The sequence below is a fragment of the Boleophthalmus pectinirostris genome, unplaced genomic scaffold (genome assembly GCF_026225935.1).
Source record: "Boleophthalmus pectinirostris isolate CB_2022bp ecotype Guang Dong unplaced genomic scaffold, ASM2622593v1 HiC_scaffold_2, whole genome shotgun sequence".
Lineage (NCBI taxonomy): Eukaryota > Metazoa > Chordata > Actinopteri > Gobiiformes > Gobiidae > Boleophthalmus > Boleophthalmus pectinirostris.
In genome coordinates, this window is record NW_026571152.1 from 27,076,301 (window position 1) to 27,094,454 (window position 18,154).

Sequence of the window (18,154 nt, forward strand, 5' to 3'; positions counted from 1 at the left end):
ACAATAGTGCAATGAGAATGGAAGACACTGTCTTTTCCATAATGAAAATCTTTCTATTGGTACTGAGGTGGCAGCGCCATCTTCAGTCCAATGAAACATTTCAATCAAGATGAGCTTGAGGTTCATAAGCAAGCATCATGTGTAATATGAAAACCAATAAAAGATGATACAAAAATGTGCTGATTTTCTGTACATTATACTACAATGCTTTTTGGTTTCACAGCCACCACACTTCAAATGTTTTTGTAAACTCAGATTTTCACTCAACAGATGGTTCTTATTTGGATTTGGTTGTTTCTTGTCCAAAGAACAAATGCTAAGAAGAATAATTGTGTCAATAATAAGTCTTTGGCTCCAGTCAAGGGGCACATTTTACCTGCTTATGTCAGAGAGGAATACCCAGTTATAACTGCATTTAACAAAACTACTGTCAAGAGTCTGTTTAAATACATGATACAGTACTTTATAACAACACAAGGGCACAGAGAACTCTTCACTCCACTGTTGGAAACAGCAATTGCACAATGTGCTGAGTGCAAACTTCAGGGTCTTATAACAGTTAAACAAAAATAAAATAAAGACATGGCTTTTTTTCATAAACAAAGAATATAGCCTACTTGATCCTCAAGAGCATTTTTCTCAAAAAGTAAATTTTGAACATATCACATTTGTCACATTCTCATTCAAACATATTTTAGTTGGCCTCATTTCTACAAAAAATAAACAACATTGAGTTAAGGGATACACACTTTGAGAGGAACCCAAACCTCAGACCTCCACCCACAGGACCCTCACGTGACTTACCTCCATCCACACGTCCCTAAAGTAAACAAACAGCGGCCAAGCTAAAAGACCACCAAAGTCCACTGTTTCATGCCCGCTGTTTTCAATGTTACAGAAGTTGACAGAAGTTTTACACTAAAGACAAGCCCAAACGCCTTCCCTAACCTTATCCATAACAGATTTGCGTCTAATCCTAACCAAACATGGGGCCTATGGCAACACATTCACGGACAAAATACATAATATGCCTATATTATTTGTATAATTGTAGGCTACAGGTTGAATATGTGTTATCCCTATGCAAGCAGAATACAGTAGAGACAACACAAAGTTAATTTAAAATGAGGAAACTTTTAGAAACATATTGTGAATTAAATGTACAATCTTTGAAGTGCTAAAAAAAAATGATAAAATGCTTTATAACCTGTAATAACATTTTATAGGGAACTAAGGCAACAGCAGATACAACTGTATTCCCTGTTGCCTTAGTAACAGCAGATAATTTAATTTCTTAATAAGATAAAAAACTAATAAAAAAGTGGGTGGAGGGTCATCCTGGTGGAGATCTTCTGCGTGGAGGTCTACAGCCAGATTCTCTTGCACAGCTTGGCAAATCTCCAGATAGCACTGGAGTATTCCCTGTCCTATTAAGCCTAATTTAGCCCTGATTTAGACACATTTTCTTTATTAGTTTGCAGTGGTACGTTATGAAGGTGGTGTTTTTAGTGCAAAGAACCATCCCCACTTTCTCTCATGTATGACATTAAGACTCTAGTGTATGACAAACACTCTTGTTTCTCCGTAGTCTGTGTCTGCTGTCCCCTTTGTTTGGGGCCTGTTGTCAAACCTCCAGGAGAAAGGTCTGGAGGTGGCCTGCGCTCTGTTGTGGCAACTCACTTTAGAGTCATGCAGCAGGTTCCACATCAGCCATATCTGTGGGACACTCAAGCTGTGGACCACCATCAGCTCACGGTAAAAACACGGGTCAAATGTTTGGAGATTAGGTGCGGCGGAGGGGCGGGGTATCCCAAATGTCCGGAAGCCCTGGTGCCGCAAGGGTTTGACTCCAATCTGCTGAAGACACATTCCCAAAAATACGTCGTCGATGGGAAACAGCTCCACCTATAGGACAGAAAAACAACACAATACCAACACAAAGGAGATATCTTTTCACAAGGGTAATGGAAAGGCACTGCAAGACTTAATGTCTAGGAAACTAGGACTAGGAGATATAATTTAAAGGTACCCTTGTAACTTTTCTGGTAGGGGGTTTCCATGGATATAGCCCTAATTCATTAAATTACAGGTGCTTTATTGCTTAAAAATACTATGAAAAACAGGCGTTCTAACAGTGAATGAGCTCACCTCTCCACAGATCTGAACTGTAACTTGACCTGGAGGCTTTGTGGGCTTGTCTCCATGGAGATAGATGAGTTTAATGCCATATGAGTTTAATGTGGGACATTCTAAACAAAGCAATAACATTTCCATGGAGACAAGCAGGTGGTAGACCCTCCACCAGAAAGTTACACAGTGCACCTTTAAAGGTAATTGTTTAGTTTAATTATGAGTTACTGTGTCTTAATGTGAAGAACTAAAGGTAAAAGAGACCGTGGCTTATCAAATATTATATAGCTCTTCATCAAGTTTACGTTTAAGTTTAGTACCTGTTGACATGCTGAGCTAAGTCTCCGAGCTGTGAACCCAGACATTACGAATCCTCCTCCTCCAGCATAAGATGGGTACAGAGTGCCTCCATACACAAACTCTGGAACAAAGTACTTTGAGCTGCGTCGGCGAATGGGTCTGGCCTTCACAATAATATCACCAACAAACAGGTCCTCCTCTGGCTCCTGACCCTCCAGCAACTCCAGAATGTTCTCAATATTTACATAGACATCAGCATCACCCTTGAAGATGAACCTGTAAAGAAAACACCTGGTAAAAAGGGCACAGACACTCTGTTGCCTAAAACTCTTGAATATTATTTAAGAAATTAAAGCAAAGATACAAATTTTATAAAAGTGTCTTTACATTCACATTCACATTTTGTTCATTGTAAATGGCAATATTGATTTAAAACATCTTAAAGATAGAAACATGTTAATGGACTTCCTGTTGAAAACTGCAGAACTCATAGGCCCTTCCACTTCATACTGAAATGTCACTGCAGCACGCACTGGATGCTTTTATTTTTGAAAAAGGTTTACAATGGCATTTCTAACCCTACATGTATGACCCAAAGTCTGATTTTTTTGAGAAATTGAAAGTAAGTACAGAGCAGTGCGTGGGCAAAGGTGGTAAGTGAAAATTTATGTATACTGAGCAGTCAAGCCTTGAATGCAGGACAGCATTATTCAAACATGATGAATGAATCAAAATGCAGCTCTGTGTATGTGAATGATGGATATAACATGGTTAAAAGTTCTTAAAATACTTAAGTCTCCTTTAAAGGTGCTGTACCTGATTGTTTTACTAAAAAACAGAACAAGTTCATCTCAGCATCCTAATTATTCATCACAATGAGTTTATAAATGATTTTCACAATAAAGCTAAGACCAACTAGCATGCTAACCACACACATCCTGATTATTAGACAATAAAACACTTATAAATAGATGCAGACAGTACGCAACTGACCTACTTAGTCTTCAAGAGCTGCTTATAGAGCATCTGTACTGGGGCAAGACAAATACATACTTTGATAAAATCAAAGACTGTATAAAAAGTGGACTAAGTGTGTGGCACCTCCTATAGCGTTCAGCTCCAGTCAAATGAAGCTCACAAGGTTAGCAGTTATAGGTCGAATTTGAACTGGAGTTGCATATTAGGAATAGGAACTGATTAGAGTGGGTTAATACAAACATTTTAAGACCAAAATGAGGATCCTCACAACAGTAGTTATAGGGAGAGAGGCAATGTTTTTTCAATACAAAGTGAATTGGAACCAGAATAAATGGAGCTGGAAGTGTGCCCATGCTTAGTTCCTGTTTGGAATGCAGCAGTTATCAGGTTAGCTATGTCCATAGAGTCTATGGCTCAAATACATCAGGTACAAGGTAAAATCAAGCACAGGGCCTTTAAGTTATTTGTAATTTGTCATTTGAGGCCAATGGTGACTTGCATGACTTCCCATACCTTTCGTTTTTACACTTACTTGATATGTTCACAGCTGCTGTTGACCCACATCAAAAAGTGTGTTTCCTTCAGCGTTAAGTTAAAAAAGGTGTCTTCAAAGTCCCACAGCAGTATGTCTTTAAAGCTCTGGCTCTCATACTCCAGGAGCTTGTCCCATAAGGGCAGGGCACTCTGGTTCCTTGGGACACCCAGCAGGAACACTGTGCGTATGGTGACCCCATTTGGAAAGTTCCCTTCTCTCCCCCAGGTCCGACGCACAACCTGAAGAAACAACAGTATTTTAACCCCTTAATGCTGACTGTCACAAATATTCAACAAACCGTTTGGATCAAGATATAAGCCGAGATAGCGGCTGCACTCCCACAATGCTGGTTAGTGCCATGAGCCTTTGGCAAGCACTTGTTTCTAGTTGTCGCAAATTTGCAACATACCCAAATTTCTTTTAATTAAATTTTATTTTTTTTGCTATAGTCAAATTAATAATCTCAACTTAATTTACCATCTACTTAAAGGCAAAAACACACACAAAACTTCTATATAAATTCAGGTGTTAAGGGGTTAAAGGTCCTATATTATGCCAAATTGACTATTGTGATCTTTAAGCCATGTTATAATGCTGTTATCTCATTAAAACATATCTGGGGTTGATTTTGTTTCATTCACACTTGTTTGAGTAACACTTTATTACTAGTCTGTCTATACCTCTAAAGCTCAGGATGCTCTGTTCCACCTTGTGATGTCATGCAGCCGTAGTTTTAAAGTCAACAGCTACCTTTTACCTCTTGTTCAGTAGAGATGGACAAATCCATGTCTGAAATTACCCATGATTCTAGTGAAGGTGTATAGAGTTTAAAAACACAGTGGAGCATTACCACATGATATCACAAGGTGGAACAGAGTGTTTTTTGTTTGAGAGAAGAACTTCTAAGCCTAAATATGCAGGATTTGAGTGTTAAACATGTGTGAATGAAACAAAACACAACTCCAGGTCAGTTTGTGATGAGGAAACAACATTAAAACATAGATCAGAAAATAGCGTAATATGGGCCCTTTAAACATGTTCATGCTTTTTCTTACTTTTTCATTCAATGACAATAAATCAAATCAATCAAATGACAAATCTTACCTGGCGCTTATCAAAATCAGCTGCCACAGATTTTACAGCAATAAGCAAGTACGGGGCGATTTGTCCATCTATGTGGCATTTGTCAGGTTGGTCAATGAGGAGGCTGAAGTTCCGGTTGTCCTTTGCTTTCAGGTAGCCCTCGAAGTCGAATGGGGGCAGAGTGGGCAGAGGAGGCCTGGTTGGTTTGGCTGCATTCTTGCGTCTCGACTTGGATTTCCCCTTGGATTTAACCTGGATTTTGGACTTGGCCTGTGGAGTTTTGGTTTTGGTCTGAGGCTTATGAGTGTCCAGCTTTGGATCTGCGAGTCTCGTGGCAGGCTGGAAAAAATAATGGAGAGATAGAAGAGTACAGAAGAATAAGATTAATCAATATTTTCATACCATTGTTTAATACAGTGTGAAGCTGGTCATTTTAATTTGTCATCTGCCTGTTCTGTAAGATCACTCTTCACTGTGACTGGTTCAAAGCAGCTGTCACTCATTCAGAGCATGATGGAGGCTGACTAATAGGAGGAGTGGATGGGGAAAATGTGTTGAGAAATAGACTGTATAAAGGAATGGACTAAGGGAGTGTAAAGTCACCCATAGTGTTCAGCTCTAGTCAAATAAAGCTCATTGAGGCTTGCAGTTACAGGGGAAAATTTGGAGCCAGGTCCATATTAGGAATAGGAATTTATTTATATACAAAATATCAAAATAAAAACATCAAGATCATGTAGACTGGGTTACTACAAACATTTTAAGACCAAAATGACAAAGCTTACTACAGCAGTTACAGACAATTTTCCAGTGTAAAGTCAATTGGAAAGGCCCCATGCACACTTCCAATTTGAAACGCGGCAGCTAGTACGTCAGCTATGTGCATTTATCTATACAGTTGATGGTTTGAGCAGACAGCTGCATTATATAGAGAAAAACTGATTTGCGATATTGAGAGTAACTATACAGAGGGGGTGGGTCACTAAATGATCATAGAGTCACATGAATCAGATCAGGATACATTTTTATTATCACATTACCATGCCCTATTTATGGTTATCTGAGAAATACAAATAATAAATAAATGGAATTTCTTACAATAATTTTTACTTTGGATCTATTAGCGCCCAGAAGAGTTCGACTGGAGCTGGTAGAGCTGTTCACCTCCAGTTTCAAGAGGGGTCTGTCCCATCCAGAGGACAGTATCACCTTCAGTAAAACAAAACAAAACACAATAGTGTATAGAGTACGGAGTGTACCACCTAAAGTCTTTGTAGAGGTATAAGACCTACCTGCCGGGCATAAAACAGCAGACAGAAGAGCAGCAGAAGCAGCATACTGCACAGAACATCTCCCTTCACTCGCAAGAGCCTCCTCATGTGCACCATACTGGAGTTAAAGTCTGATCTAACTTCACGTCAGGACTTCTGTGCATTGTAGATCACCTACACCAGATTAGTAAGGCTGTTTTAGTGGCCACCATCTGTGGGACACTGTGGCCACGTCTCGCTGGCATCCCCTCTTTCTTTTTATTCCCTCCATCTCACTGCTATGAGGGTCAAACTCTCCCAGTAGGCACAAGGCTGAAGCAGATGTAAGTAAAAGCACAAAATAGTCATTCTATATGGGCTTCTTTATTAGGCTGCTATTTATTCCTCGATTAAGGCAACCACTTTCACAGATAAACTCCATGACTATAAGGGGGTGTGTCTGTCTCTTATATAAGTAGATATAGGGGTAGCATTATACCGGAGAACATCATGTCCCCAGATTCTAATGATAAACGATCCTGTAGGGACTATACATCCCATTAGATTTTACGTTAAAAAAAAGAAAATCTCAAAATGCTTTTTAGCTGGTATCCTAACTAAACTGCTTACGTAAAGGGCCATGCTAAAAAAGGGTATTTAAACAAAAATGTTGCACAACTCATATTTAACTGTTAAAACTGATAACTCTTGTAACTTATACAAAAACTGCAATCAAACTTACTCACCGTTAGTTTTAGGAGTACATAATGAACTGAAAACCTCTGTCCTGGATGAGTAGTTGCACACAAACTGTTGCACTGCCTTGGAGGACTTGTAAGCAAAAACACGCAAACTTTGAAAAGATAAAATAGGAAGAATAAAAAATAAACTGGTTCAAGTATGAGCGAGAAAAGAATGAGTCAACAGAAAGTGTGTAAGAGACATCTGGCACTAACCCATGGATCTAACCAGAGCGAATCTGCGTGAGACGCGTTCAAGTGCAGCTGGAAAACTTAGAAAACGGACAACAGCCTATTGAAAATGGCAACTATGTAGTTTGCGCATCCTGATTAAATTATCTAATACATTGGTTGAATTAGTCTTCATTATTCTTCATTTAGTTACTTTTTAAGCCAATAAACTAAACTTGTGTTAAATTTAGTTTAAAAAAAGAAACGCACAGGGGATAAGTGTTGTGTACTGAAGTTCCTTGACTGCAGCGTGGATGTCCGTGGAAGTTACCACGTGACATGACATAAACTCAGGAGCCAGATGCCAACACAGCAAAAACTATCAACAGAAACAAAGTTTTTGAAGGAGTATTGGAACGCAGGTTTTAGTAGGCATACTGTCCAGTTGTTCATTGGAAACAACCACTGTGGTAATCGGTGTACTGTCTTGGTACTTATTTCTATTCTCTTGCTGTTCTTGAACTGCACGTTGCAACACTTGAAAATCTCTTTGTGGGACAAATAAAGGCTAACTTATCTTAATGTTATGATTTAACTGATAATGTGAAGATCACCATCTCCACACAGTTTTAGGCTACATGAGCACGTATGGGTGTAGCGGAAGCGGACCGAGTGCAGAATGCAGAGTCCAGACACACACCAGTGTGATTAATGACTGTAATCTGGACGGTTACCAGGCCATATGTGCAGAGGGTCTATAGCACACGTGTGAGAGCCAGGACCTATACAGTGAGCGCGTGCATGAGGGTGCTAGGACTGGAAAGGTGCGCGCTGCATGGAAAGGTGCCATAGCCAGCAGAACAAAGTCTTCTGACAGGTTACATATGAAGAGGATATGAGATGGAATGAGATAGTTATCCCTAACTATAAAGTTACAGATACTAGTATATACATATATAGCCTTCACAAGATAGACAGAGGACAAGATTATTAACTGAAATCTTCTGACATAATTTTCATTTATTCATTCATATTATTATCACAAATACATACCTGTCTATCTAAAAATGTACAAACACAGTCCACATCCTTAAAAACGTGCTTCTTTGGCTATAGACAACATCTGAGGCTGACACTGGGCCCTTCCTGACTATCCAGCTGTTCTCTCTCTAAACATCACTATGTCAGATGGATTAAACAGTCCTGACACTGTGTCATTCTCTCCAAACATTACTCCAAACACTGCAGCCCCACCTGGACCACATATGCATATATCTACATATCTGCAGGTTAGATTCCAACACAATGAACACAGGTCACTGCAGATGGCAGTGTATGAATACAATACAAGTAATGAGCTATTGAATTTAGCGCCTATGCAAAACCAATCAAATGACTAAAATAACTGTACTACCTGTGAATCACCCTGAGACAGTCATAAAACAAGCTAGTTTCAGTTTTTGCTGCTTAAAATACATTAATTAGCATGGCTGCTCTTCATTTCCACCATAGAGATGAGAGAGAGCTAATGCATTGGCTGAGAGGCTGACTTTTTTGTGTTACCTCTGTATTCTGAGACCATAAATTAATTAAGGCAAAAATGTACCTCCTGCCTTTACATAGATGTTAGCTTTGTACAACAGTGCTGTAGAGTTTATGATTATGTGTCAACACCATGTCATTCTCAGGAGGAGGCAGTCCCTGCTTTCATGATTCTAAACAGTGCATTGACATTGTTGCTCTTGATTGCGTCTCGGCAGGCAGATATCACTTGGTTCTTGGGTTTTCCCACTGAAGAATAAAAATGTATAAAGAGAATTAAACGATGCATCACACACAAATAAGCTTTTACACATGAGGAAATATTCAGTGTATGTATTAGTGTTTTACCTCTCAGTCTCCCAGCCCTCTGGATGGCTTGATTTACAGATTTAAGGCAGGAGAGTAGAGCATTGTGATTGTTGGAGCGGATCTTATACTCATTTATCAGATCCCTGTTTAAATCATATAACTCTCTGTAGCGCTTCTTCATAGATATCCTAGAAAACAAAGTGAAAAAAAGTATTTCTTATACAATACATGATATTTAGTTGTAGCAAAGCAGTTACTCAACAGTTTAAATGTGTTCACAAACTGGTATAAGAACAACGTGATGTGTGTGATCCAAATAAAAGGTAAAAGATTAATGATAATGTAATTGTTTTGAAAAACATACATATCACCCATGAGACGAGAATCTTCTGCTTGTACCAACATAGTCCTGATATAGTTAGAGTGGTCAGCCATATCTGCAGTTAACTTCTGATGGACTGAGTGGAACTCATCCACCTGACAAAAATATATTTTCAAAAATATATTTTTTTTATTAACTGTTGTGGGGGGTCAACATTAGTTTCACAAACAAACTACATTTCACCTCAGAGAGTGTGGTGCGGAGCTCCTCAAAGTATCCAGGGAAGTCTGCTTCTGCTGATAGGTCCTCTATCCCTAAGAATGATGCCAATGACTGGACAAGATCCCCTGCCAGGTCAATGTCATCAGTTTTGAAAATTATCTGAAAATAAATTAAATAATCTTAATAAATATTATAATATATTATATTATAATATAAAAGCAAATTGCTTTTATATTTAACTGATGCTTAAGTAAAAAACTAAACTTGCACTTAACTTACTTGTAAATGAAACTCATTACCTGTCCGTTGCTGGCCTTGCTGATAGACAACACTCCCCCAGTCCTCAGAGAATGAAAAGTTACATCTGGACTGTCGATTCCCTCTGGAAGCAAGAAGTTCTGGTTCAGCCACATCACAATCTGCACCAAGAGAAAAAACAATAAATTTTCTGCTTAACGACTTTTGAACATAAGTGAGGCTTGACACAGACCCTTTGTGGCCTGTCATTTATGCTAAAGCTGACCCATCCAGAGGGAGGGGCAGCTGTGGGCTTGTCAGTCAGATCATACATGGAGAAGCGAGGCAGCTGACGAGTGATTTCAAACACATGGAACTGGGTACTGTGAGAACAGAGAAAGACATGGAGACTCAGAACAAAAACATCATCATAAAATCATATTCAAATTAATATAAGTTCAATGCATAATCCTGCCTTGTTTTTCCCCCAACAAAAGCTTTAATATGAAGATCCACAGGTATATCCTTTGGAGGGACAATAGGAACTCGTATACAGCCTGACAGGTTTTGAGCACTGGGGTGAACCACGTGACTTTCTCCCTCAAAAATCCCCTCAGCAAAAATTAGCACTGCACGAATGATTGTTTCTACAAACAAAGAGAAACAAATATGCTGAAGATGAATTATAGATTAGAGCTTTTTCAGTATCGCTGAGGGTCACCATTTGGTGTGGAAATGTTGAGCTCTATGTGGGCCCTCTGAGCCTCTGTGGCTGGTCGCACTGAAAGAGCAGTCTGAAGTTGAGTGTTGGCTGGAATCACACCCACGCCACTGTTTGCTTCTGACACACCCTACAACAATAATACCATATATAATTTAAGATGTATATAATTTAGTCTTAGAAGAACATAAAATCATGAGTATAGAAGTTGAATAATGTAATTAAGCAAAACTACCTTAGCGTTTTCTTCATAATTGCGAAGTTCAAGAAGGAGATTCTGTCTCCGTTGGCTGAGCTCTCTAATGAGGTCCTGCTCAGCACTAGAGTCCATAAGGTTTCCTTTTTGTTCTTTACTTGCAGGGAGGTAACCTCGAACTATAACACATTGTCAAAGTACAAAAAAATTCATTCATACAGTGAAGGCTGTAAAAGTATCTGCAGAGTTATACAATCCACACAGAGTACCTTCTCCTTCTACAGAGGTACAGATGAGCTGTTTCTGCCCATCCAGCCTGTAGTCTCCCTCCACCACCCCGGCCACAGAAGAGGAGAAGTTGTCTTTAAAAATGACCTCACCCGTTCTGTCACTCCGTGCATCAATCTGCACAAACAAAAAACCTTTAACATTCAATTCCAACAGATGGCAGCTACTGAGGAGACATATTGTTTGGTAAATAAACTGACCTTTCCGTTTGACCAGCCAGTTATGAGCTCAACTACTCCATCAGCATTAAGATCAAAAGCGTGAATGCTCATAGCATGATTCTTGGACTAAAGACAGAAAGATCAGTTAATGAAACTGGCTAAAGCTCCACATTATTCATACCAAAGTGTACTGGCTGGCAGTGAGGCAACAGAGTAACTAAAGACTGTAGCTCGTTCTCTTTGCACATGCATGAATATCTGTAATACAACAGTAGACTCCTCTCCATTTGCTTGGTTAAATCTGGTGGTGTCTTTTATTTTTGACTGAGCAATAATTATTCTCAATAAAAATCTCTATACTACCTTATACTAGTAGTTGTACATTCTTTAGTCAATTTATTGCCATACTTAATGCCAGGAAAGGTGTCTTATTATTAATGAAGAAAATAATAATTTTGTTTGCCTTAATCCTCCAGTATCTTGAATTGCGATCGTAAACACCCACAGTACCATTTGCCAGAGCATAGCCAAATCGACTGTCGTGCATATGACACAGTGATGTTACAGTCTAAAAACAGAGATACATGTCACTTAATCAGATATTTTCCTTATAAAGCAGTCAATGATAATAATTTACCTCATTTTCAGTCATCTCAGCCACAAGTTCATCCTCTTTAAAAACTCTTATATCAAAGTCTTCAGATCCTACTAAGAGCTACGGGGGTAACACAAATGTTAACATTACATTTAGGATCAGCATATTTATAACAGAGCAACAAGAACTAAAACACAAAACTTGCCTCATTTTTCCCATCTCCAGTAAAGTCACAGAGAACCAGTGATCTGACATTATCTCCAGTCACCTAGGACAAAAACAATTTATAAATGTAGACAAAGTGGTCCTTAAATAAAAGAAACACACACACACACACACACAAAACAAAGTAGTACTATATATAACATATGCCAAGCAAGTATTTTTCTCACTGTCCAGAAGTGGTCATTCCCTTCAAAGTCAAAACCTTGCAGAGCACAGTTTCCTCCAATGATGGCGAGAGGTGAAGGGATGTCTCCAAGTTTGCCCAGGACAATGGCATTAGCACCATCTGTCACCTTTGTTATGCCACACACGAAAAACACAATGATCATACAATGTTTGGCTTCAGTCATTACTGGCCGTTTCTTGATGCTTACCTCTCTGTAGAAAACATCAGCGTTATCATGAACATCATAGGCCAGCAGATTGGTTTGAGAGCCCACTAACAGTGTGTCCCCAGTAGTGTTTGGGCCTAAAGCACCAGCTGTCAAACAGGTAACTGCTTGGTTGATGTTGAGGAGAGACACATCCGAATCCTGGTTGCTTTGGCTCAGGCGGTGTCCTGCTGATCTCTGTCCACGCGCATGGGGGTTGTGGATAAAAACCTTCAAAGCAAACATCATTGTGCTGAATAAAGTCCAACTGAAATAACATATGTATTATATGTAATAATACTGGGTTTACCTTCCCTGCTTGTGTTGCTGCTGTGAGACATGGGTGCACTCCATCAAATTTACCAATTGTCACCATCCGAGGGTTTATCTTATGGTTGAGTTTCAGTGTAAAGATGGGGACCAGCATGTTTAAGGTCTAAATATTCTGTAAGAGTTACAAACAGGGACACAAACAGAACAGTCTCACAAAAAAAAAAAAAAAAAATCTTTTTCATAATAAAGCCACAGAAACGCGCATCCTTGCTACTGTCAGCCAAATGCAATATTCAACTAGGCAGAACATTCGATATGACAACATATTTACACAGAGTAATGGTATGTCAACTAGTTTGTTCTCATCTAAAGAGTTTAAAATAATGAACTAATGTAATTACAGGCTTTACATTAGACGCTCACGAGACTGTTGTTGCCTAGCAACATGAAGCGCAAGCTAAGGCTCTTCACCAGGCTAATCTCACCGTAGTTTACAGCGGATTTATAAAATAAATCTAAAAAAACAAAAAAACAAAACACGTCACTAATTTATCTACATTGCCCTTTGCTAAACAAACAAAATGACTTGTCTATTATGAAAAATAAAGTAAAACATACGTGAGCTATGTAATTGATGTGAACAGCTAAGGCAACGCGTATGCTAGGATAAAGATATATTCGGAGACTGCAAAGAAGAAACTGCATATTTTACGGTTCGGTAAATTAAAACAATCTGTCCCTATAAAATGTATTCTCCCAAATACTCCACCTTTGAAAAAAACAAGATGATTTCACGACGCTTTAGACAAGTTAGCGACCCATTAGCCTTATTACGTTTTCCGCTGCTATTTCCGCAAAATATTTCAAAATAAAAGACACCAACACAGCTCTGCTGCATGCTCTTCATTTTTTACATAATAATACTTTACATAAAAAGCGTGAGCTGATCAATCTGAATTACTATTACTATTATATCTATGCATTTACTATTAAGGTAACCAAATAAGGTCCACGTTTGCGTGGTTATTATTAGGATTTTTTTTTTTTTTTTTAAACAAACACACATCCCAATAATGAACGTGCATCTTATCTGGTTTCACTGGTAATAAATGCATGAAGTATAAGAACTTAAATATCTTATTAGTAAATGTATAATGACCTGTAGGCCCACTGTGCCTCGCTAGAGGGCAGCCTTAAAAAGACTAACCCGCCACAGAAGAAAAAGTATTACAAAGTGTAGTACTACAGCTCATCCGTGCTGCCACATTTTAGTATTTAAATTACACAATGGCCACAGAGCCGAAACGAGCGAAGGTACTTCTTGAGTTTTATCTGCAGGCTTGTTTAATGAGGGAGGAATTGTCTAATGGTATATCCATGTGCATCCATGCTGTAGATGCGGATGTTAGCTGCACGTGTATAACACATAGACTGTGTACATAGATATATCTATGGACTGTATATATGGTATAACATGGCAATACTGATATATTTGTACATTGCTGGTCAGTAAAACAGGTTTCGCATATGCTTTGTGTTTTTGCTTCTTTTTTCTTTATCCTACTTCTAATGATTATTATGACATGATTGCTGTTAGATTGTGTTTATGCTTTTATGATTTTGCTTGGTACTACTAAATATTTTGTTTTCCAATTGGCAGATTGTTGAAGAGCGACAAGAGAGTCTGAATATATTTCTCCAGTGGTGTGGACAAATAGGTCTGGAGCTAAGTGAGAAGGTAAAGTTAATTTCTGCTGTGAATCTGTAAAATTCACAGACAGCATATATACATTTGAAAACTTTGAGTCAGTCTGTGTAATTTCCTCAGGTTTGTGTAAGTCTTGAAGGCACTGTGGCAGAGTATGGGATGTTGGCCAAAGAAGATATTGATGAGGGAGAGGTGCTGTTTACTGTACCCAGAAAAGCTATTCTTCATCAGGAGTCATCAAAGGTCTCTGGTGTGCTAGACAAAGGTAGTTACAACTTGAGGCAATTGTGGCAACAGTCTTCTTCTTCTTTCTTTTTTAATTTCAGAAAAGAGTACATTGGACAGTTCCTCAGGCTGGGTCCGTCTGCTCCTGGCTTTGCTGCACGAGTATACATCACCACAGTCACTCTGGAGGCCATACCTTTCTCTGTGGAATGACTTTGGAAAACTGGACCATCCCATGTTTTGGTATTTCAGTTTTCAAAAAAATGAATGAGGCTGTGCACTTGAATTGGATTTACATCAAATCATGACCAGACAGACAAGCATTTGGATTATGATGATTATAAAAATGCATATGTTTTTAATTTTTAAAAAAGGCAAAAAAATGTCTGTTTTATTCAGCCCTGTTTTCTGATACATTTCTTTGCTTTCGACAGGTCTAAAGAAGAGAGGGATACACTCTTAAAGGGAACAGGAATTCCTGAAGCTGTGAACACAGACTTAGAGAAAATTCATAAAGAATATTCAGATATTGTTCTCCCATTGATCACCAAATATTCTGAATACTGGAGCCCTGACATACACACTCTGGATCTTTACACAAAACTAGTAGCATTTGTCATGGCATACAGGTTAGACACATACAGTATACACACATTTATATAATCAAACTTTCTTTTATAAACTTGTTTGTGCCTCTCCACTTGTTCATTGTAGTTTCCAAGAACCCGATGAAGATGATGATGATGATGATAATGAAGAAGAAGATAAAGCACCAAATCCCCCAATGATGGTTCCCATGGCCGATATGCTAAACCACATAGCAAATCACAATGCTAATCTGGAATTCACCACAGTAAGAAAAACCCTCTGTATCCTTACAATCTTGGTTATCTATTTGCTGAGTCTGCTTTGTTGCACACTTCTGCTTTTCAGGAGAGTTTAAAGATGGTAAGTATACGGCCAATTTGTAAAGGTGAAGAGGTTTTTAACACATATGGCCAGATGGCAAACTGGCAGCTACTGCACATGTATGGATTCACAGAGCCTTTTCCAAGCAACAGCAATGACACAGTGGACATCACTGTGAGGAGCTTCTACACAGCTGCAAAAGGTGAAACTAGAAAGAAAAGCCAATGTCATGGTCCTCCTCGTGATTTAAATACACTGTTACTTATAGTGTTATTTTGTCATTTCAGATATTAAAACTGATTTTGAGTTGTCTCATTTGGATGACAAGTGGAGATTGCTGAATCAAATGGAAGGGAATAATGCAATCATTTTTGGAAACCAGGGATGTCTCACAGACACCGCTCTTAATACTGTTTTGAAGGTGAGAAAAGAGATGATTTCTTTCATATAGTCAGTAATAGAGCCCGACCGATATGGATTTTGTTGTGGCCGATATGAAACCGATATAATGGGAGTTTGAAGCTGCCGATAGCCGATATAATCACCGATATATTTAGTGATGTAAAAATTCACTGTAAATCTTGAATTGATTAAAATTGGATCGTGGATTCTAAATTGGGTTTATTTAGGCAACATTTATTGTTATTTTGACTCTTTACATCATATTTACATACAGTAGATTGGCCTAATGGCATTTTTGCATCACATTCTAGCTACTAGTGATGGGTATTCCAGTTTTTTTTTTTTTTTTTTTTGGAGAACCGGCTCTTTTGGCTCGGCTCACTAAAGCAGCTGGCTCTTTCGGCTCCCAAGCGACTCTTGAGATTGTTTTGTTGCAAGCAGAACTAAACCAGAACTGAACCAGGACTGAGAGTCGGGACTCGGTTTCTATCTCTCTCCTTCACTCGAGCCCAAGATTAGTCCTGGTTTATTCATTTTATGCTGAACTACAGCCAAATATGCACTTTTTTTTATCCTATGCACACGCAGATTTCTGAAAGTTTCGTTTTCAGCCGCTGCTGCTGTCAAACTACGGGTCTACATGCGGCATGAAGAGAAAAAGTGAGAAAAAGAGAAAACACGGCTCCCGATAAGAAGCAGGCTCCCGTTGTTCGCTTCAAAGAGCCGCTTAAGAGCCGCTTCGATCGCGACCGACCCTTAACTCCTAGCTAGTAAACTATCGCTATTAGCCTTTAGCCGTAAATGCTGCGCACCGCGGTAGTTAATTATATGCATAAATGTGGATCATTCACACGTCTATTCACAGCTCATTTACATATCAATGCAGGTCCAGTAACAAATATACGGCCAATTTAGTCACTTTACAACAGACCAATAGAAAACAGCCTGTTTATGTGCGGGAGCTACAGCAGCTAACCGCTAACAAAACCTAAACTAGCTTCAAAGTCGATGTATTTCCAACACTCAGCGCTCACACAGGCTCCTCCTCACATCACAAGTCTGCACTAATAAATGTCCTTTTAATCCAGACTCAAACCGATTGTCCGAAAAAGAAAATAATCTCAGTGTTGCGCACCACTGCGGGTGTAAACAAACACACGCGAGTGAAGTGACGTCACTCTGGTGGTGTGTTCAGGGACAGTACGGACACAGACAAATTACACCGCAGATAAATACTGATGCAGAGCCACATATTAGGACATTTATCTGTCTGTAAATTGGATTAAATGAACATAATGTAGAGAGTCTAAGCTTTATAACGAGGTATAACATGCCCACGTGAAATATCGGCCCAAATCAGCAAGCATATCGGCCGATAGCCGATATGTCTCCAGGTGCCCATATTGGCCGATAATATCGGCCAGCCGATATATCGGTCGGGCTCTAGTCAGTATACTAGAAAAACCCTAACTTAAGGTTTGTTGTCAGGTGTTTTGTATGTCACAGGAGGAGTTCTTGGATTTCAAAGAAAATGAAGGATGGGAAGAAGATGATGACGACGATGATGATACTGCCTTGGTTTTCTCTAATGAGGGATTACCCAAGTTAAAGATCATATGGAAAAAGCTTATTCATGATGCGGCCAGACTGACATTAAGCTGTTACACAGACAGCAATGAGGTGGTGGAGAGAAAAGATGACCCTGATAGGATGTTGATTGAGGACAAAGAAGCCCTTGCCAAGTTGAGTAGCAGGCAGCAGAGGGCTTTACATGTGCGATATGGACAGAAGAGCATTCTGTATAAACTCTTAGAACTTACAAATTAAGATAATTTATCAAAAATCTTAATGAACCTACTTGTTCTATAGTTAGTTTTGTGCTAGCCACTGAAACAACAATAAAATGTCTTTCTTAAAAAATGCAGTACAGTTTTCTTTAGACATTATATGCTGCAATTTTATACAAATTTTTCATTCACATTTTTGAATGGAACCATTTCTGACTTTTAAGAAATCAAAAAACAAAATATCAAGGGGTAGAATAATGTAAACACCTGGGTACCGTAACAACTGCTTTTGTTTTGACTGACTATAAAAACTAATTTTGGACCTTCCAAAACAACCAGCCCAGAGGTTTCCCCATCCTTGTCTGGAGAATACCCATAGATTGTACCCAGAAGCATAGCAGATGGCATTTGAGCAAAACAGTCACACATTTGAACTCTGGGAGGTTCACTGTTGACCAGAGTCAGACCTTTGTA

At 38.9% G+C, this 18,154-nt stretch overlaps 3 protein-coding genes across 6 annotated transcripts; 1 reads left to right on the forward strand and 2 right to left on the reverse strand.

Moving 5' to 3' along the window:
• Window positions 1-12: 12 nt before the first annotated feature.
• b3gnt9 (UDP-GlcNAc:betaGal beta-1,3-N-acetylglucosaminyltransferase 9) lies at window positions 13-7,220 on the reverse strand. 2 transcript variants are annotated; one of them, XM_055155245.1, is made up of 7 exons: window positions 7,023-7,220; window positions 6,319-6,471; window positions 6,125-6,235; window positions 5,048-5,365; window positions 3,941-4,182; window positions 2,451-2,706; window positions 13-1,905 (listed from the first exon to the last, which is right to left on the reverse strand). In XM_055155245.1, the coding sequence occupies exons 2-7, from the start codon at window positions 6,412-6,414 to the stop codon at window positions 1,555-1,557; spliced, it is 1,374 nt and encodes a 457-aa protein (XP_055011220.1). In that variant the 5' UTR covers window positions 6,415-6,471; window positions 7,023-7,220; the 3' UTR covers window positions 13-1,554. The 2 variants fall into 2 exon arrangements, with proteins under 2 accessions (XP_055011220.1, XP_055011219.1); XM_055155244.1 differs by having other exon boundaries at window positions 6,319-6,609.
• A 1,025-nt stretch (window positions 7,221-8,245) lies between these two features.
• Window positions 8,246-13,495, reverse strand: bbs2 (Bardet-Biedl syndrome 2). Of its 2 annotated transcripts, XM_055155464.1 has the most exons (18): window positions 13,419-13,495; window positions 12,687-12,821; window positions 12,380-12,607; window positions 12,173-12,298; window positions 11,986-12,048; window positions 11,823-11,900; window positions 11,649-11,753; window positions 11,225-11,311; window positions 11,006-11,141; window positions 10,776-10,915; window positions 10,541-10,670; window positions 10,295-10,466; window positions 10,073-10,202; window positions 9,882-10,001; window positions 9,604-9,741; window positions 9,403-9,515; window positions 9,078-9,226; window positions 8,246-8,978 (listed from the first exon to the last, which is right to left on the reverse strand). In XM_055155464.1, exons 2-18 carry the CDS (start codon window positions 12,801-12,803, stop codon window positions 8,872-8,874), a joined length of 2,139 nt encoding a protein of 712 aa, XP_055011439.1. In that variant the 5' UTR covers window positions 12,804-12,821; window positions 13,419-13,495; the 3' UTR covers window positions 8,246-8,871. The 2 variants fall into 2 exon arrangements, with proteins under 2 accessions (XP_055011439.1, XP_055011438.1); XM_055155463.1 differs by lacking the exon at window positions 13,419-13,495 and having other exon boundaries at window positions 12,687-13,412.
• A 373-nt stretch (window positions 13,496-13,868) lies between these two features.
• On the forward strand, window positions 13,869-18,110 carry setd6 (SET domain containing 6, protein lysine methyltransferase). Of its 2 annotated transcripts, none has more exons than XM_020935282.2 (9): window positions 13,869-13,963; window positions 14,310-14,387; window positions 14,478-14,622; window positions 14,684-14,825; window positions 15,017-15,211; window positions 15,297-15,435; window positions 15,516-15,693; window positions 15,779-15,912; window positions 17,400-18,110. In XM_020935282.2, exons 1-9 carry the CDS (start codon window positions 13,937-13,939, stop codon window positions 17,718-17,720), a joined length of 1,359 nt encoding a protein of 452 aa, XP_020790941.2. In that variant the 5' UTR covers window positions 13,869-13,936; the 3' UTR covers window positions 17,721-18,110. The 2 variants fall into 2 exon arrangements, with proteins under 2 accessions (XP_020790941.2, XP_055011152.1); XM_055155177.1 differs by having other exon boundaries at window positions 17,382-18,107.
• Window positions 18,111-18,154: the final 44 nt, after the last annotated feature.

Bases quoted from the DNA above. Each gene is read 5' to 3' on its own strand.
- setd6 (XM_055155177.1), top strand. From the start codon at position 13,937: ATGGCCACAGAGCCGAAACGAGCGAAG. The intron at 14,623-14,683 runs GTAGTTACAACT...TTTTAATTTCAG, and splicing joins CTCTGGTGTGCTAGACAAAG to AAAAGAGTACATTGGACAGT. The intron at 14,826-15,016 runs GTATTTCAGTTT...TGCTTTCGACAG, and splicing joins CTGGACCATCCCATGTTTTG to GTCTAAAGAAGAGAGGGATA.
- bbs2 (XM_055155464.1), bottom strand. From the start codon at position 12,803: ATGCTGGTCCCCATCTTTACACTGAAACTCAACCATAAGATAAACCCT. The intron at 12,608-12,686 runs GTAAACCCAGTA...TTTGCTTTGAAG, and splicing joins CAGCAACACAAGCAGGGAAG to GTTTTTATCCACAACCCCCA. The intron at 12,049-12,172 runs GTGAGAAAAATA...TTTTTGTCCTAG, and splicing joins GGAATGACCACTTCTGGACA to GTGACTGGAGATAATGTCAG.
- b3gnt9 (XM_055155245.1), bottom strand. From the start codon at position 6,414: ATGGTGCACATGAGGAGGCTCTTGCGAGTGAAGGGAGATGTTCTGTGC. The intron at 2,707-3,940 runs GTAAGTGTAAAA...TTTTCTTTACAG, and splicing joins AGCAGCTGTGAACATATCAA to GTTCATCTTCAAGGGTGATG. The intron at 1,906-2,450 runs GTACTAAACTTA...TCTGTCCTATAG, and splicing joins TTAGCTCAGCATGTCAACAG to GTGGAGCTGTTTCCCATCGA.